Raw genomic sequence first — 17,570 nt, forward strand, 5'->3', positions numbered from 1 at the left:
CTGCAGTTAAATCAAAATCGATCCTCACAGCTACACAGATTCAATGAACTATCTGTGTATTTATAAAGAGATGGCGTCAGGGTGATTTTGATTGCTGGGGGGGGGGGGGGGGGGCTTAAATATTAATTGGGGATGTGGGAGTAATGGAAGGCTGAAGGTTTACCTCTGGCAACTCTTATGTTCTTCTATAAATTGCCTCTCCCTGACCTGATAAGGAGCTCGCCATCTACTGAGCTGACTCCTATGCCCTAGCCTAGGTGAATTTTCAGCCTGTGCCCCTCCTCTTTCCTTAAGGCAATTTAAGGCCCCCATCCTTTATAGTCCAGCACCTACCTTTCCCTCTCTGCCAGCATCCCACTTCCCCTCGGTGGTCAGTTTACACTTGTGGAGGGATGGTGGGACACAGGATGGCTTGGCCATGGACATGTCTTTAAAGGCCCCACTTCAGCGTCATCTGTATTCACCTGCCCAGATCCTGAAGGTGGGGAAGATGCTGCTGGACAGTAGCATTATAAGGGAATTAAAAAACAAACAAACCCCCACACAGTAGAAACATCGATAGTCCACATATTTATGACGGAAGCGGGAAAACGTCAGATTTTCATGTTTCTCTAAGAGGGTTCGGGAAAATCCAGAGGATCCTGCAAATCCGTCTATTACCCTTTGCCTCTTTAAAAATGTTCCCCTGGACAGTGGGAGCCTGCAGTCATACAAGTGTGTTTCTCCTAGGACAAGCAGGATGAGTCAGCCACATATGGGTGTTGTTCCAACAGCTCCCAATTTGGGATAAGCTCTACAATAGCTCAGAGAGATTTTTTTTTTTCTTCTCTGAGCACGTGCAGTGCCCGGGCCCCACTGGGCATGCCTGATCCCTACCCATTTCCCCCTGCTTCCCCCTAATCCCCAGTCTTTAGTTTCCGCCCGTTCCCATCGGTCGGATTTTTCCACAGCTCTCCATCACCATTTTGTCTACAATCAAGACTTTGAAGATGCCAGAAACATCTAAGAAATGTCCAGGCTGCAGGAAAAGGATGAGTATACTGGAGAGAATGACACGGTGACAAAATTCATCACCGTTCCCATCCCCGCGGATAACCGCGGGAAACCATCTTCATGTCATTCTTTAAGGAGAGAGGGAAGAATCAGAGTATAATTGGGCACAACCACTGACCCGCAAGCTTTACTTTAAAGAATGCTGGAGTAGAAGGACTGAGGTTGAAATAGAAAATGACGGGATTATTTCCTGTGGTTATCCGCAGGGACGGGAACGGTGATGAATTTTGTCACCGTGTCCTTCTCTACACTGGATCCTCACGATCTGTGCATTCGGTGCTTGGGCCCAGCGCACGAGGAACAGTGTTTGCTTGCACTGTGCTCGCCTGTCTCCACGGGCACGCAAGCTAAGGAAGAGGGCACTAAGAGACTTCTTGAATCGAAGTGAGGCCCGAGAATCTTCCTCCAGCAGCCATCCTCATCGGAATGCTTACCATGTGCCTGCTTGTATCCGCACGCACGTAAGCCAGCCCTCCTGGAACTATGCCCTGGGTATACATCTTGTGCATTAAAATGCCCATTGCTTCATTATTCCTTCTAAATAAAGGTTTGGTACAAAGTAGCACAGGCTTTTATTGATTCTAAATGGACTTTGATGGTAAAATATTCTGAAAACAGTACAGGCAAAAAGCCAGATGGCGCAAACTAACACATACAATACGACGCACGAGACAAGGAAGAAGAACAGGAAAGCGCGCGCCGGCTATCCAATGACGTCATTCACCTGCCCAATCACCGTCGGCGACGGAGGGTACAGAAGGCCGGAAATTTGACCTTATATAGAAGGATTACCGGGGGGGGGGGGTTGTTATTGCTTTGTTGAAATCGAGGCCTTTGGCCGGGTGCCGGCGCCGCTTTCGTGGTCTTACCTCCTCCTGGGAGCAGGGGGCGCTGTAGCACGCCCGTACGGTGTAAAGGGATCGGGCCTGTCTCTTGCCGAGCCGTGCCCTGGCCTTTACTCGGCACTGCGCGCGCTGAAGGAGGAAGCTGGGCAGGCCGGCGTCTGGTTCTTTCTATTGCAACGTCTGGGCTCGAGGTGGGTCACGTCTGTCCCTGCTCCACCCGGACGTCTGTACAGGGGAAGTAAGAGCGACGTGCGTGCATGCATCCCAGCTAATGTTTATATGTCCTCTAGTCCTGGCGTAGTTCAAGGTGGATACACTCTGGGCATATTATATCAAAATATTCACCAAAGTCACACTTTTGCTCAGAGAACCGTTACAAGGTAAATGGACTAGAAAGCCCGCCTTTGAAAACGGTTCAAGTTCTCAATCATTGTCAAGTTACTTAATATATTTAAATGGAAAGACAAAGAGCCAATTTACCACATCAAAAAACATAGTAACATAGTAGATGACAGCAGATAAAGACCCGAATGGTCCATCCAGTCTGCCCAACCTGATTCAATTTAAATTAAAAAAATTTTTCTTGGCTATTTCTGGCCAAGAATCCAAAGCTCTACCCGGTACTGTGCTTGGGTTCCAACTGCCGAAATCTCCGTCAAAACCTACTCCAGCCCATCTACACCCTCCCAGCCATTGAAGCCCTCCCCAGCCCATCCTCCCACCAAACGGCCATACACAGACACAGACCGTGCAAGTCTGCCCAGTACTGGCCTTAGTTCAATATTTAATATTTTCTGATTCTAGATCCTCTGTGTTCATCCCACACTTCTTTGAACTCAGTCACAGTTTTACTCTCCACCACCTCTCTCGGAAGCGCATTCCAGGCATCCATCACCCTCTCTGTAAAGTAGAACTTCCTAACATTGCCTTTGAATCTACCACCCCTCAACCTCAAATTATGTCCTCTGGTTTTACCATTTTCCTTTCTCTGGAAAAGATTTTGTTCTACATTAATACCCTTCAAGTATTTGAACGTCTGAATCATATCTCCCCTGTCCCTCCTTTCCTCTAGGCCCTAGGGTATACATATTCAGGGCTTCCAGTTTCTCCTCATATGTCTTCTGGCTCAAGCCTCCTATCATTTTCGTCGCCCTCCTCTGGACCGCTTCAAGTCTTCTTATGTCCTTCGCCAGATACGGTCTCCAAAACTGAACACAATACTCCAAGTGGGGCCTTACCAATGACCTGTACAGGGGCATCAACACCTTCTTCCTTCTACTGGCTACGCCTCTCTTTATACAGCCCAGCATCCTTCTGGCAGCAGCCACTGCCTTGTCACACTGTTTGTTCGCTTTTAGATCTTCGGACACTATCACCCCAAGGCATGTAAATGTGTGAATGAGTACAAATGGGTCTCAGGTCCTGCTGCTTCAGAAGACCCTGATTGATGCAGGCAAAATAGCTCACATTTCTTTCTGTTCTCCCACTTCTCTTTCTGCTCAAGAGCATGCCGCTTGTCAAAAAAGTGCATATATTCTGGTGCATTAGATTTTTGTATTTGGCACGTGAAATGTACATATACTTATTTATGCACAAACTATACATTTCTGCAGTTGAGTATATTATCCAGTGTTTTAACAGTGGGATCTTCTTACCCACATATAGAGAAATGATTAAACTCAGCTCTTTTTTTTCCTCTAACCTAATCTTCCATTTGTGAGTCACACAAACCTCAACAAGCTCAAGGCGACTGAACAAAGGTCAGGAGAGGGGAGGAAAGTGGGGGGGGGGGGGGAGACACAAGGAGGGCTTTTCCTCTCCTTGTTAAGGGATTCTATATGTACTGCATAATTTTTATTATTATTTTGATTTATTTTCTGCCCATAAAAAGGTACTGTTACTTAAACCTTTTGGAAGGTTCTCCCCTGCTGTTCCCAGCAGTAGTATTCATGAAGCCCTATGTAGACATCACATTTATAATAAGGTGCAGTATAAATTAGTGAACTCTGAAAAGAAGATGTTTTCAAAGTAATTTGGTTAAATTCAAAACCGAAAGAGAGCATTAGAAAATGAAGGGCTCATTTTACAAAACTGTGCTACTGTTCCCTTGGGCATCTTTACGTTCAGCACTCTGCTAATCAGTGGCACAACTTTGTAAAGAGAGCCTGAAGAGGGGAGGAAGTCTAGATGTGAACAATAAATGAGCTGTAGCTCAAAGAGTGAAAGGAGATATTAGAGATACACACCTACCCCCCTCCCCTACTTGAATTTACTTTTTGAGATTTATTAACCACCTTTATGAAGGATTTGTTTATGGTAGTTACTTTGCGACCTTAATAAACTCCCCACACCTTCATTTGTATACTTACAGATTGTAAATTCTCTGAGGGGAAAAGGCAGTGTGATTTTCATCATATTGTATTTATGAAATTCTACAAATATTAGCATTTTCATATTCTTAGTAGCAGATGGTGGTGAGAGGGGATGGTCTTGGTCACTTTCTTTGAGTCTAGTGGGCAAGAGATAAGGGCAACATCCAAAACAAGCTTTGTGTGCTATGTCATTATTCTGGATCTGTGATATATCGCAGATTTAGGTTTATTACCAATCTAAGTTGCTATTAGACATTTACAGAGTTAAAATGCTGGGTTAGTTTGGTGGCTCAGGAGGGATCTTGTGTTAATTTTTTTGTTTCCATCTGCTGGGAATGCAAAAGAGGCAGCCTTCACAGCCCCTGGGAAGAAGAATCAGTCACTCAACAATGCTGACACCTAGTGACAGGAATTTAGGTCTTCGATTGCAGGGTCCTAAAGGAGCTCTGGTGTAGAGAATGACCCGTTCCCCGTCCCCATGGATAAATGCAGGAAACCATCCCTATGTCATTCTTTAAAGAGAGAGGGAAGAATCAGAGTATGAATGGGCACAGCCACTGACCCTCAAGCCTTGCATTGAAGAATGCTGGTGTAGAAGGACTGAGGTTGAGATAGACACTAAAGAATGACATGGGATGGTTGGTGCACAGTCTCCAGGAGATTAGGAGGGATGTCAAATAAGGAAAAATCCTCAGATAGTTGCAAATGAAGGCTTGTGATGTCAGATCCCAGGCCTAATTCTGACTGAGACAGATGTCCAAAGGAGCAGGAAGAAGTTATCTGGCCACCCTCCAGCATTCTATTTGTACTTGTATTTGAATTTTTGTATTTAGCTCACTCCTTTCCAGTAGTAGTTCAAAGCATATTACATTTAAGTAGACTAGATTTTTCCTTATCCCCGAGGATTTGTGATCTAAGTTTGTACCTGAGGTACTGGAGAGAGAAATGTGACTGGCTTAAGATCAGAAGGAACCGTGGCTGAATTTCAACCATGGCTTCCATGGTTGTCAACCCATTACTCAAACTACTTGACTTCTGCTGTCCTAACAAATTGTTTTTTTCTTTACTTTATTGTAGATATACCAAATTTGCCAGCAGATTTCCCAAGAGAGACCACATTAAGAAGAGTTTGAACTTAACAGTAAAGTTCACATTAAATCATGGGTAGGACGTCTAGCATCAGACTCTCCGATTTGTTTCTTAATAGACCAGCAAAGATTTGGTTTCATTGGCTTTTACCTTGTACAAAGTTTCCACATTACGGCACTTGCACCAGTGAATGGTTTGAAATCGATGAGATGCTGTTTGATCTCTGCCAACACAGGCACTTCATATCCAGGGCCAAGCTCACGAAGGACTCTGTTTGGAATGGTTGTCATAGTCTTGGGCCTTTGGGTGTTGAATTGAAGAAGAATCTGATATCTCAGTGGTGGAACTCGATAGTCACATTCAGAGAGCAGATTTTCAGAGTTGATACCTTACATCAGCTGCCTGGAGTAGTAAATTCGGATAGAAGTTCGGCGGTGTTAGCACACTCTGAGGCACTCAGAGACAGCTTGTTAAACCAAAAGTTAACCAAAGAAGAGCTAGTTTTGTCTATGGAAAGTATTTTAAAGTCCTCGGTAACACTACGAGACAACCTTCTGCATGGTAATTTCTTTAAACATTACCAGTGGCAGTCTAATATTGCAAGAAAATTCTATGCATGTGCTTGAAAAATAGTGTGCATAGTTTAAATGACCATGCAGTAGTCTTCTCCCCTACAACGGACTCAGACCATATCATGATTACTCTCTTAAAATACAGTATATTCAGCATAGCTACAATCAAAAGCTTCAGTAGGTAAATGATATGCAGATGTCTCCCACATTGTAGATATTCAAAACCCGTTTACATCTTTTGTTTGGGAAGAAGAGAGCTGCTCTTTAAGCGTTGGGTCCAGAATGTACTAATTGATTTTTGAAAGTCTTGAGGTTTTTATTTCTTATGTTAATACATAAATGTAAATCATTAGGGCACTGTGGAAATTTGTTCACTTAATTTATCATGTTACAGGTGCTTTGGCGCAATATTCTCAGTGCTTGGACCTCGTAAACAAAAAAATACCTTTTGGCTTAGCACAGGTTGGAGTATGTTTTCATCCTTTTCCTGACAAAGGCCAAGAAACTGACCATGTCATAAGGTACAGCACAGAAGGCTATGCTAAATTTATTTGAAGTTCATGTGTTTTCCTTATTTATCATTTTTCTCTTGCTATCTTTGATGTTCTTTCTTAAGAAGTCAACTTTTTGACCTTGGTGGTGTTTAAAGCACAGGTGAAAGAACCGCATCATCTCTTGTGTGGTTTTGCTCTGCAAGGACCTCGGGACAGTGGTTTGATTACTGGCTGCGCCGCCGACTTTTGTGGTGGAGACAGGTAATTTTTTTGTTAAATATTTTTATTAAAAGCCAAGCAAGCAGGCACTTTTATTACAAAAGGCACATATCTCTTTATCAGCCAGTATAATGCTTGTAGCTATCAATTAATTATACTCAAAACTTAAATATTCCCCATCTGACCCTCCCTCCCATTTATGTCAAATCTCTTTTTGTACTCCAAAAATTACAATAGAACATTTACATACATAGCAAATAAATATTAAAGAGCTGCACAGAACTCACCCCCCCCCACACACACAAACAAACCCATACCATCAACCGCACTGTGCCATACATAAAACATGGCAGCAGTAGGGTCTAGACCAGACATGGGCAACTCTGATTGGATTCCGGCCCTCAAGGACCAGAGTTGCCCATGTCTGGTCTAGACATACCTAGCCAGTGAGGCTTTCAAGATACCCACAGTAAATATGTATAAGATTTGCATCCATTTAAGGTAGTGCATGCAGATTTATCTGATGCACCATATACTGCAGATTGAGAAATACTGAGGAGGTGAAGGCCATACCAGCACCCTATAAGGCATTGGTTTCCAACACACAACCCCCAAAGTCCTCCACTGACTGTGGTCCTCAATCATTTAGCTGACGTGCTCTTCAAATCTTGTAAATGCGTTAGTTTCAGTCATGCCCATTTGATATAATAATTGCAAATAATCTCTTCAAGTGTGTTACTCATATGTGTCTCATGGAATTTGCTACTGTTGATGATCCAAAATAAAATGAGATTTTAAAATATATTCTTGAAGTGTTATAGAATCCAATATTAGTATTAGTTTTTAATGTTTAGTACCTAGCCTGAGCAAGCAGGTCAAGGCAGCTTACAAAATTTAGTAGTATATGTAAGCTTGAAATTTTTGGGTGGCCTTCAGAGCTTTCTCATATCCACACTGTGGCCCTTTACATGATAAAGGATGGAGATGACTGCTTTAAGGACAGTGATTCGCTATGAGCTCTTTTTATTTATTTATTTATTTATTTATTTTATTTTCTCTGTCTCCACCTCGCAGGGAGCCATAGTTCACTTGTCTGAGCTGGTCAGGCAGGGCTAAAGGAAAGGCAATTTAAATTTCACTTTTTTGTCTTAAGTTCTGTGCACAAAACTAGTGTCTTAAATCTCAATTTATTGTATGTGTGGAAGTTTTGTCTAGTAGACTGGCATTTCTCAGCATCCGAGTGGCCATCAGTACACTCTTAGCCTACGCTATGAATAACTGCCAAACTCCTTGTCTGCCCTTCCCCCCCCAGTTTGCTATAGGTTCATCCAACTTCAACAGCAGAGATTATCAGGATGAAGCTGGAAGAAAGGGTGCTCGCATCTGTTATGCTTTTCCCTGGGGAAATGAACCACTGGAAATAATTCGAATACTAGGAGAAAATGAACTGCTGCAGGCACATTGCGGAAATAAAGCCCAAGTTCAGGCATGACCACTCTTCAGTATTGTTTTGATATAGGACTCGTACAGTAATGCACACCTTCTGATGTAGCAGCAGTAGACAGATATCTGTTTTGTGTGTCTTTAGTTTAACTGAGTTGATTGTAGTTGACTTGTTCATTGTATACTGTGTTTACATTTTTAAGTCCATATTTATCTTTGTGATTTTATGGTACTTTTGAGTTATAGTTTCTTAAGTGTCCCTCCAGACCAGCACAGATGGATAGGTTTATGCTCCTCTACCAGCAGGTGGAGACTGAGAGCACACTGAATTCTGTCTGCAGTACAAGTTGGCTGTGCAGTCCCTCTTAGAATCAGTCTGTTCTCAGTCTCCAGCAAGTGGAAGTGGTAAGCCTGTTAGGCCTTTAGGTTGTGGCTTTTAGAAGGGATAGGTGGTGCCCTTTTTCTGGCCCCACCTTGTCCGGACAGAGGTTGGGTCCCGCGGGGGACCTTTTTTTTGTCCTCACGTGTGTCGCACTCGGGTGGCCGAGTCCCTCTTCCCCCTTGCCTTTCTTTCTTTTAACTTTAAACTGCTTTGATGGATGCAAGGTGGTATAGAAAGTTTCCAAGTTTTATTTGCAAATCAATCAGAAGTTTGAGCGGTATATTAAATGAAATGTCTAGAATAACATGAAATCAAACGGGGTCAAAGATTAGGTAAGAGAAGGAACTACAGTGGAACCTTGGTTTACGAGCATAATTCGTTCCAGAAGCATGCTGGTAAACCAAATTGCTCGTATATCAAAGCAAGTTTCCCCATAGGAAGTAAGGGAAACTGCTTTGATTGGTTCCACCTCCTCCTCCCCCCCCCCCCCCCGAGGCTACTGGCGCTGCTCCATTCTCCCTCCCCTTGAGGAATCCGACACTGTTCCAAAGCCCTCTCCGCGATCCAGCTTCCCTCCCCCCTGTGAACCGGCATCCTCCCCCCACTCGCATTGCCCCCCCCCTCCACTGTGATCCTACTCCCCCCCCCCCCCGAGCAGTCAATGACACTTCCTTTACCTGACTTGGAACCAGTGCCGGTGCCTGAAGGTCCTCCCTCTTCTGGCGCGGCCTGGGCTGGGCGGTGCATCGGAGATCCTTCTTCTTCTGGTCTGGGCTGGGCTGGACTGGCTTTGAGCATTTGCGCATGCTCAAAGCCTTCTGGTCTCGCTCTCAATCTCGGAGAGAGCGAGACCAGAAGGCTATGAGCATGCGCAAATGCTCAAAGCCAGCCCAGCCCAGACCAGAAGAAGGAGGATTTCCGACGCATCGCCCAGCCGCGCCAGAAGAGGGAGGATCTTCGGGCACCGGCACTGGTGCCATGTCGGGTAAAGGAAGTGTCATTGATTGCTCGGGGGGGAGGGGAAGTAGGATCGCGGTGGAGGGAGGGGGGCAATGCGAGTGGGGGGAGGATGCCGGATCACTGGTGGGGATGCCGGATCGCGGGGGGGGGGAGGAGGGCACTCGTACAGCGAGGCAAGCTCAGTTTACGAGGCACAAAGTTTGCGAATGTTTTGCTCGTCTTGCAAAACACTCGCAAACTGGTGCACTCGTAAACCGAGGTACCACTATATAATATATGATAGGACATCATAAAATTTAGTTCAGTTGTAAAAAAACCCCGAAACAAAGCCATTAAAGTATAATTTATATTGGAAGATAACAAAATGTTTGTTTATTTATTCATTCGGTTTTCTATACTGTTCTCCCAGGGTAGCTCAGAACAGTTTTACATGAATTTTATTCAGGCACTCAAGTGTTTTTCCTGTCTGTCCTGGTGGGCTCACAATATATCTAATGTACCTGGGGCAATGGGGGGATTAGGTAACTTGCCCAGGGTCACAAGGAGCAGTGTGGGTTTGAACCCACAACCTCAGGGTGCTGAGGCTGTAGCTTAAAAAGATGCACCACTCTAGAAATCAAAATGTAGTAAAAGTGATCCAAGCATAGGACAATTCAGCCATTGTGACATAACTGATGAGGTTGGCTCTTAGGCACTGGTGGAATGAGGCATTATAACATCACAATACCTGTTCTGGTTCTCAGAGGCTCTAACTTTTCACACTATTTAGTTATTCAATTTTCTATACTGTTCTTCCAGGAGAGCTCAGAACGGTTTACATTAATTTATTGAGGTACTCAATCATTTTTCCCTGTCTCTCCTGGTGGGCCCACAATCTAAAGCACATTTTGGATATGAACTTGGTTTGAGCCAAAACAAAACCACTGGCTTCAGTTTGCCTCTGTTACATTTATACTGAATTTTATTAGAGCATTCATTGGGGGTTTTAAGAAGCAAAAAAATGAACTTAATTGTCTAAATGGAGAGAGCCAGGTCTGTGGATGTGTCACAAGCTCCTGGTGTAAGTGAGAAGCAGGTGAGCAGGTTTAGGCTTTCTTGGGTGACCTGATGCAAAGAAGCTGCAATATTTTCAGGGGAGGAAGAGGCCATTTTGATTGTGAAATCATTTTTTGTATAAATACAGTATAACCTTTGTCCAGAGGTTGGTTAGTTTCTCTGTGTGCATGTGTTTAGGGATGGGAGGGTAGAGTACAGCAGATTAAGTTTCTTTTTCATGCAGGCCCGAGATGGGAGGAAGAGTGTGGTCCCTCAGGCATTGTCAGTGGATGGAGATATGGATCGAGGCTTGTTTGCTTACTTGTACGATGCTCTGCAGGCTACTGAGAATTCTGCTGCTAGAAAGAAACTCCATCAAAAAAAGGTACTTTTCTGTAATATGATGGGGTGCTGAAAAGTTCTCAGCTAACCAACTTCTAAATTCTGAGTGTTATTGTGCCACAGTAGCTGAAAAGAGTGTTATTGTGCCACTTTTTTTTAGGAAAATGCCAATTTGCAGAATCGTAGTGCTATGTTTTGACATTGTTTCAGATCATTGACCCGAAGCATGTCAACAAAAAGTGTGGTTGATCTCTTTGTAAACATGAAGTGGGGTTTTAGGGTTTTGTTTTTTTTTTTGGGGGGGGGTTAACAGACTGCTTAATCTTGCGTTTCTGTTCATTTTCTCTTCTGAAACACTAGTAGTCATTCACTTGTAAAAAGATTAGTTATTTATTTCTATTACATTGGCAGGTGCTAAAGCTTCATCCTTGCCTTGCTCCGATTAAAGTTGCCTTGGATACTGGAAAAGGACCAACCCCAGATCTGAGACAGGTGTGTTGACATTAAGCACCTGTGTGCTTAGGCTAAGGTTCCTAAACCATGTCACTTCTGAAATAGTCCCGTGATGTCGGTGAAAGGTGGTCTATAGACTTCGTATTGGACTCCTTATAATAAATCCTCACAGTTCTAGGTCTTGACTTGTACTTGCTAAATTTCAAGTAAATTATAACATCGGTCCTGACTGCACAAACAATTCTTATCTTTTCTGTGAAGCCTTTCAACTGTTTTAAGTAAAGGTAGATTCTGTAGTTCAAAAACCCAGTTAATTTATTGCTGATAGTCTAACAAATGTCAATCATTTGGCTCACCCTGGATATTATAGAAAATGGTACATGCTTATTTAATTTCTATCCTTCTGGCTGAGCACAGAACGGGTTACAAAATAACATACTATAAGAGGGTATATGTCAAGTTTCAAGTTTATTTAAAATTTCTTATACCGCCCAATCAGCCTTCTAGGCGGTGTACAAATTTGTAAAAACATAATACAAACTTTAACTAAAATACAAGTTTAAGCTGATATTACATTATCAAACTGTAACTTTTAATAACTTTTGAGGACTTTTAAAGACAAACCCAAACAAGAACAAAAGGTAAAAGGCAAGAACTACAATAGTCAAAGTAAAAGAGAACAATTAAGGAAAAATGCAATAGGGAGGGCTGCTATAAATAACGTTAATCTCAATAGTATTTGCACTCAATTGCCCTTAAAAGGACAGTTAGGTCTCAAAGGCATCAAGGAAGAGAAATGTCTTTAGCTTCGTCTTAAACTTATTAAGAATTGATTCTTCACGTAAATAATTTGTAATACTATTCCAAAGAGAGGGGGCAGTGACAGAGAAGATAGTAGACCTCATTGTATATATAAACTTCAGTGACGGAATAGAGAAAAGGTTATTAGCTGTCGATCTTAGGGTCTTAGAAGGATTATAAAGGGTAAGCAGATTCTTAATAAATTCAGGTTGATTGTTTTGTCTGGTCTTAAATGTTAACAGAAGAATTTTGTAAGTGATTCTGTGTTCCACTGGCAACCAGTGGGCTTCTTGCAAAAGGGGGATAACATGGTCGGATTTCTTTGCATTGAGTATAATCTTTATGGTGGTGTTCTGTATTATCTGGAGTCTTCTTATTTCTTTTTTGGTTATGCCTTTATAAAGGGCATTACAATAGTCAATTTTTGTAGTCAACCCAATAAGTGGAAGTTCTGTGGAATGATGTTGAAGGAAACCGGTTTGGTTTGGATGGAGCACTTTTGTTTGTTCCACAAAATCTAAGATTTGGCGAAAAACTATCTTTTCTGTAAGCTTTGCCAAGAAAGGAATGTTTGAAATGGGTCGATGTCCTGTTCCCGAGAACCGCCAGGTGAAGTAGTATGCTAAAACCAGCTGGGTTTAGGCCAGACCCAGGAGGCCAAGCAAAGAAACTCATTTGCAAATTATTTGTATGTCACTGAAAGTCAAGAGGAAATCAGGCTAGAAGAAGAAAAGAGACCCTTTACAGCCCCCAAGCTACTGTCTTAAGAATGGAAGGCCCTCTGCTTGGACCAGTTCCAAGAGGAGAGGAAGGACTTTGAAGAATTACTCACCCTAAAGTTCTTAGGACTTCTCCTACTTGACTATCTGATCTAAAAGACTGGAAAGGGGAGTTCTTGGGAACAGGGACTTCTGAGAATAACCCTTGGGGATGCATGCTGACCCGTGGTGACCAGAGAACCCAGCAGGACCAGGAAGCCACGGAGACCCAGAAGTGACCAGAGAGACCAGAGACCCAAAAGTGACCAGAGACCCAGAAGTGACAAGAGAGACCAGAAGTGAGCGGAAGACATCAGAGCGGCTGCACAACACATACATAAACAGATTGCATAGAGATAAAAGAAAACATATCATCATTTTAAAACATCTACATTTTTAAGTATATGATGATCCTATAAAAGTTTTTGGGAAAACTTGAAATTAACCAAACAGCAAATCCATAAACTATTGTGGGATCTCTCGGAGAAAGAAAGAGATAATAGTTACTGCGGATGGGCAGACTAGATGGGCCATTTGGCCTTTATCTGCCATCATGTTTCTATCAATTCATCTACAAGCTAAAAGAACTTTATTTCAAAGAGAAGCCATAAAATAACTGACCGCTCAATATGAGCCAACTAATTAGTTGGCAGTGAGGGCAAGAGACGTTGTCACCAACCAGCACTACAGTCAGTTATTCGGTAACTATTTGAAGATTGGATATGTTGTTTGTGCATCTAACTAGGTGAAACTGGCCATGGTAGGGTTGTTTTTTTCCTTAAATACTTGGAAGAACCAACTTGAACCCCTTTATTTGTTTTCTGGTGCTAATCTCTTGGTTCCATGAAGACTAAAGAAGAGACCGAGACATGCGAATTCCATCCTGCCAACAGCCCAAACGATTTTCTCTCTTACTTCTTTTAAAATGCATATTCCACATATACCTGTGCAGGGTACAATTAATTAAATTTGAAAGTAAGATCGCAGGCAGTATACTTGATACTGAAACACACACACAAAGGGTGCTATGTATATCGAAGAAGAAAATGTCATAATTTTGAGGAGAGTGTATCTGTTGGGCAGACTCGCTCGACTGTTCAGGTCTTTATCAGCAGTAATTACCCTCTTATTTGGAATTTTACCCTCTTATTTGGCATTTTATAACTAGATGGGTCAGACCAGTGGTCCATCAAGCCCAGTAGCCCGTTCTCAAGGTGGCCAATCCGAGTCACTAGTACCTGGCCAAAACCCAATTGTATAATGGCATCTGGGTGCACAGATTCCATTATATCAGTGTATCGCAAACTGTGTGCCTCCTGAGACTTCGGGTGTGCAGCACCCACGTTCATTTTATCCTGCATTTAAACTATAATCCATTTAGATTTTAGTGCTAGTTTTATGTTGATGTAGATATAGCCTAGAACAGTGGTCTCAAACTCAAACCCTTTGCAGGGCCATATTTTGGATCTGTAGGTACTTGGAGGGCCTCAGAAAAAATAATGAATGTCTTATTAAAGAAATAACAATTTTGCAAGAGGTAAAACTTTATAAATCTTTTTTTTTTCGGCTAAGTCATAATAATAATATTGTCATTTATAGCTAAAGAGACATATGATCAAGAAACTTTTATTTTACTTTTGTGATTATGATAAACATGCCGAGGGCCTCAAACTAGTACCTGGTGGGCCGCATGTGGCCCCCGGGCCACGAGTTTGAGACCACTGGCCTAGAAGTAGTTTGGTTGTTTCTTTCAGAAGATAGACAACAGTTACAGAAGTTATAACTTGTCTCCTAACAGGTATGTCAAGGGCTGTTTACTGAACTGGTAGAAAATGGCATTTCTGTGTGGCCTGGCTATTTGGAGACGATGCAGACATCACTGGATCAGCTGTATTCAAAGTGAGAAGTGATAAAACTATTCCTTATTAAAGTTATTTGTTATATATATATATATTAATTTTAACATAGATTAGACTTATATGGTTTTAGTGGATGATACGGTTTGTGTGTTTTGCAGATCACAGAGGATTCTAAGATTCCGAGTGGGGGGGGGGAGGAAGAAATTCATCAACGGACACTACCACATTAGCACGCTAAACATTAAAGCCCAGATTCTGTAATCGGCGCTAGTTTTTTTTTGTTTTGGGTTTTTTTTTTTTTTAGGCACCAATAGGTGCCCGCGCTCAGTAAAAATGCACCATTTATTTATTTATTTTTTTAAATTTCTATACCGTTTTTATCCAAAATGGTTCACAAGGGGTTACATACATAAAATGTTAAAAATCTATACAAAATAATAAAAAAATTTACACATTCTGTGTAGCATAAATTCAATGATGTTTTTAACAGAGTTTCAAGACGCCTAAAAAAATCTGTGCCAGAATCGTGCCTCCATAGGCGCTTTAGGCTAATGCTGGAAGTGGCGTTGGGCGGCCTAAAGCACCTACGGAGTCACGATTCGCATCAAAGGTAAGCGCTGGAAATCCAGGCCTGAGGTTCGATTCTCATGATTGACATGCAATCGGCAGCTGCTTTTAAGGCAGCCACCAACAGTGGTGCTAATTAGGGAATCCGGGCCTAAAGTTCCTTTGCATAGTTGTCTTGTGGCAAGGACATTTCGGCTAAAGGTGGGAGTGGGAGAGGGTATGGTAAGGTCATGAAGTTGGGGGGAGGGTGCAGCAATTTGAGTTGTTCTATTGATACTGATTACAATTCAGCTACGTAAGGATAAGCTCATAGGAGACGTGGATCTGGAAGCTACCTGCTTTATTTTATTTATTGACTTAGTCCATTTTCTATATTGTTTTCCCAAGAGAACTCAGAACAGTTTACATGAATTTATTTTGTGCCGGTGGGCTCACAGTCTATCTAATGTACCTCCAATTGTTATTTGAAAGAATGAGGGGGACTGTATGTTTTTTAGGTACAAATGTTGGTGTTTTGTTTATATTTTCAATAAAATTCAGAAACCCCCCCCCCCAAAAAAAAAAAGAAAACCCGAAACAATACATATAGGAGATGCATTTTGGTTCTTCAGTGCATCCCTCCCATAGCAAACACTAATCCCCCTCTTATCAAGACCTGCAGATAATCCACTGTCTAGCAGTATTTTATCGCCATTTTTGGAAGCTTCTCCGTGTCCTCTCCAAAAAGTCCTAGCTTATAAAAGAATGACTTGCAGTTAAGTCTGCATATCTCAAACCCGTTTATCTTAATTTCAGCACCCCCTGATTCCAGTGATTGGCCAATATTACTCTCACTGCTGATGGTCCCAGTTTAAGCAATATATCTTCTAGTGCAGTGTATCGCAAACTGTGTTCCTGCTGAGATTTCAGGTGTGCCGTGACACACTGGCAAGGAGGAGAGTCATCCACACCGTCTGACTGCCTATAGGACGTGCCTCTCGCAGTGACAGATGCGTCCTGTAGGAAGTCAGCTGGCGCAGATAACTCTCCTCCTCTCCCTGCACCTCCCAGATCCCTCCACTGAAGCGGGTCGCAGCCAGATGGGCCTCCGTGTACTTCGGGTGCCTTCCGGCCAGGGCTCTGATCTAACTTTGGCAGTTTGTAATGTTATCATTTCTTTTTGAACACCCAACAAAATCCATTTAAAAATAGACCGACTCGGTTTACTTATAGATGGTGTCGATCTCATGTGTGTTCCGGTTGCCATTACTCTATCTTTAAGTCACCTGAACTTATTTCCTGTACAGATATGATGAGATGGGAGTCCTCTTTGTCATATTCATCGGTGAGGCCACATTGGCAAATGGACTGATCCAGCTAAGGAACAGAGACACCACCATAAGGGAAGTCATGCATATTTCTAAAGTAAAAAACTTTTTAACAAAATACATTGCAGCAGCTAAAAATTTGTAAGTCTGACTGGAAGTTGTATAGCATCTCGCAATAATAATAAATCAAATAAAATCAGATATTTCATTTGTGCATGTCACTGATGGTCAATGGGTGTATCCAGTGTGTATCTTGGAAAATCTGTGCCTTTTAAGGTTGGATATTTTTCATCATTCATTCTTCATCTTAAGAACAGCAACTTAAGTCTGATACAGTCAAGACAATGAACTGGCAGCTTAACTTAAGTTCCTTCTTGATGTCCTGGAACGTGGCTGTGTCTGTGCTCTGTGAATGAGACAGGAGATCCTGCTGAGTTAATAACTTAGCATTTCAGAAGAAAACCTATATGTAATTCAGATGTAAAATAGTATAAGACTCCGGGATTTTTTGGGTGGTGGTTGTATGTGAAACAGATATAGTTACAAAAAAAACCCAAAAAAAAAACAAGCCCTCTTGCTGTTTTGTAGATTTGGTGGCAAGACATATTTTTCTTTCAGTTGTGCAGCGACTGTTCCCCGAGGGAGAAGGTGAGATTTTTTCCCTGCAATGAGACCTTCATGTCACTTCCCGAGTCTGTGTTCTTGTTATGCACCAGGGTTGAAAATACTTTTCTTTTTGAGAAGAGTAAACTTATCTTCAGAAACAAGGATTTATCGTTTAATGTTCTTCAGTTCACATTTTAAAACCGAGCTTGTGCAGGATAAGGGATCAATGGCCTGGAATCTCGCTACTCACTGGGATTCTGCCAGGTACTTGCGATCTGGATTGGTCACTGTTGGAAACACCTGAGCTAGATGGACCATTAGTCTGACCTATTCTTATGTTCCTATATTCAAAAGTCCACCAGATGGCGTTTGTGGCTAGGCTGCTGCTGTGAGTTGTAACCACTGATTCAGCT

At 42.3% G+C, this 17,570-nt stretch overlaps 1 protein-coding gene across 4 annotated transcripts; it reads left to right on the forward strand.

The window, feature by feature from the left end:
* Nucleotides 1-1,869: 1,869 nt before the first annotated feature.
* POLG2 (DNA polymerase gamma 2, accessory subunit) lies at nucleotides 1,870-16,756 on the forward strand. 4 transcript variants are annotated; one of them, XM_033961479.1, is made up of 9 exons: nucleotides 1,870-2,278; nucleotides 5,348-5,920; nucleotides 6,326-6,452; nucleotides 6,581-6,686; nucleotides 7,957-8,130; nucleotides 10,709-10,849; nucleotides 11,218-11,298; nucleotides 14,617-14,717; nucleotides 16,531-16,756. In XM_033961479.1, exons 2-9 carry the CDS (start codon nucleotides 5,431-5,433, stop codon nucleotides 16,694-16,696), a joined length of 1,386 nt encoding a protein of 461 aa, XP_033817370.1. In that variant the 5' UTR covers nucleotides 1,870-2,278; nucleotides 5,348-5,430; the 3' UTR covers nucleotides 16,697-16,756. The 4 variants fall into 4 exon arrangements, with proteins under 4 accessions (XP_033817370.1, XP_033817374.1, XP_033817373.1 ...); XM_033961483.1 differs by having other exon boundaries at nucleotides 1,870-2,147; XM_033961482.1 differs by having other exon boundaries at nucleotides 1,870-2,136.
* The last annotated feature ends 814 nt before the right edge of the window (nucleotides 16,757-17,570 follow it).

Source organism: Geotrypetes seraphini, chromosome 10 (assembly GCF_902459505.1).
Source record: "Geotrypetes seraphini chromosome 10, aGeoSer1.1, whole genome shotgun sequence".
Taxonomy (NCBI): domain Eukaryota; kingdom Metazoa; phylum Chordata; class Amphibia; order Gymnophiona; family Dermophiidae; genus Geotrypetes; species Geotrypetes seraphini.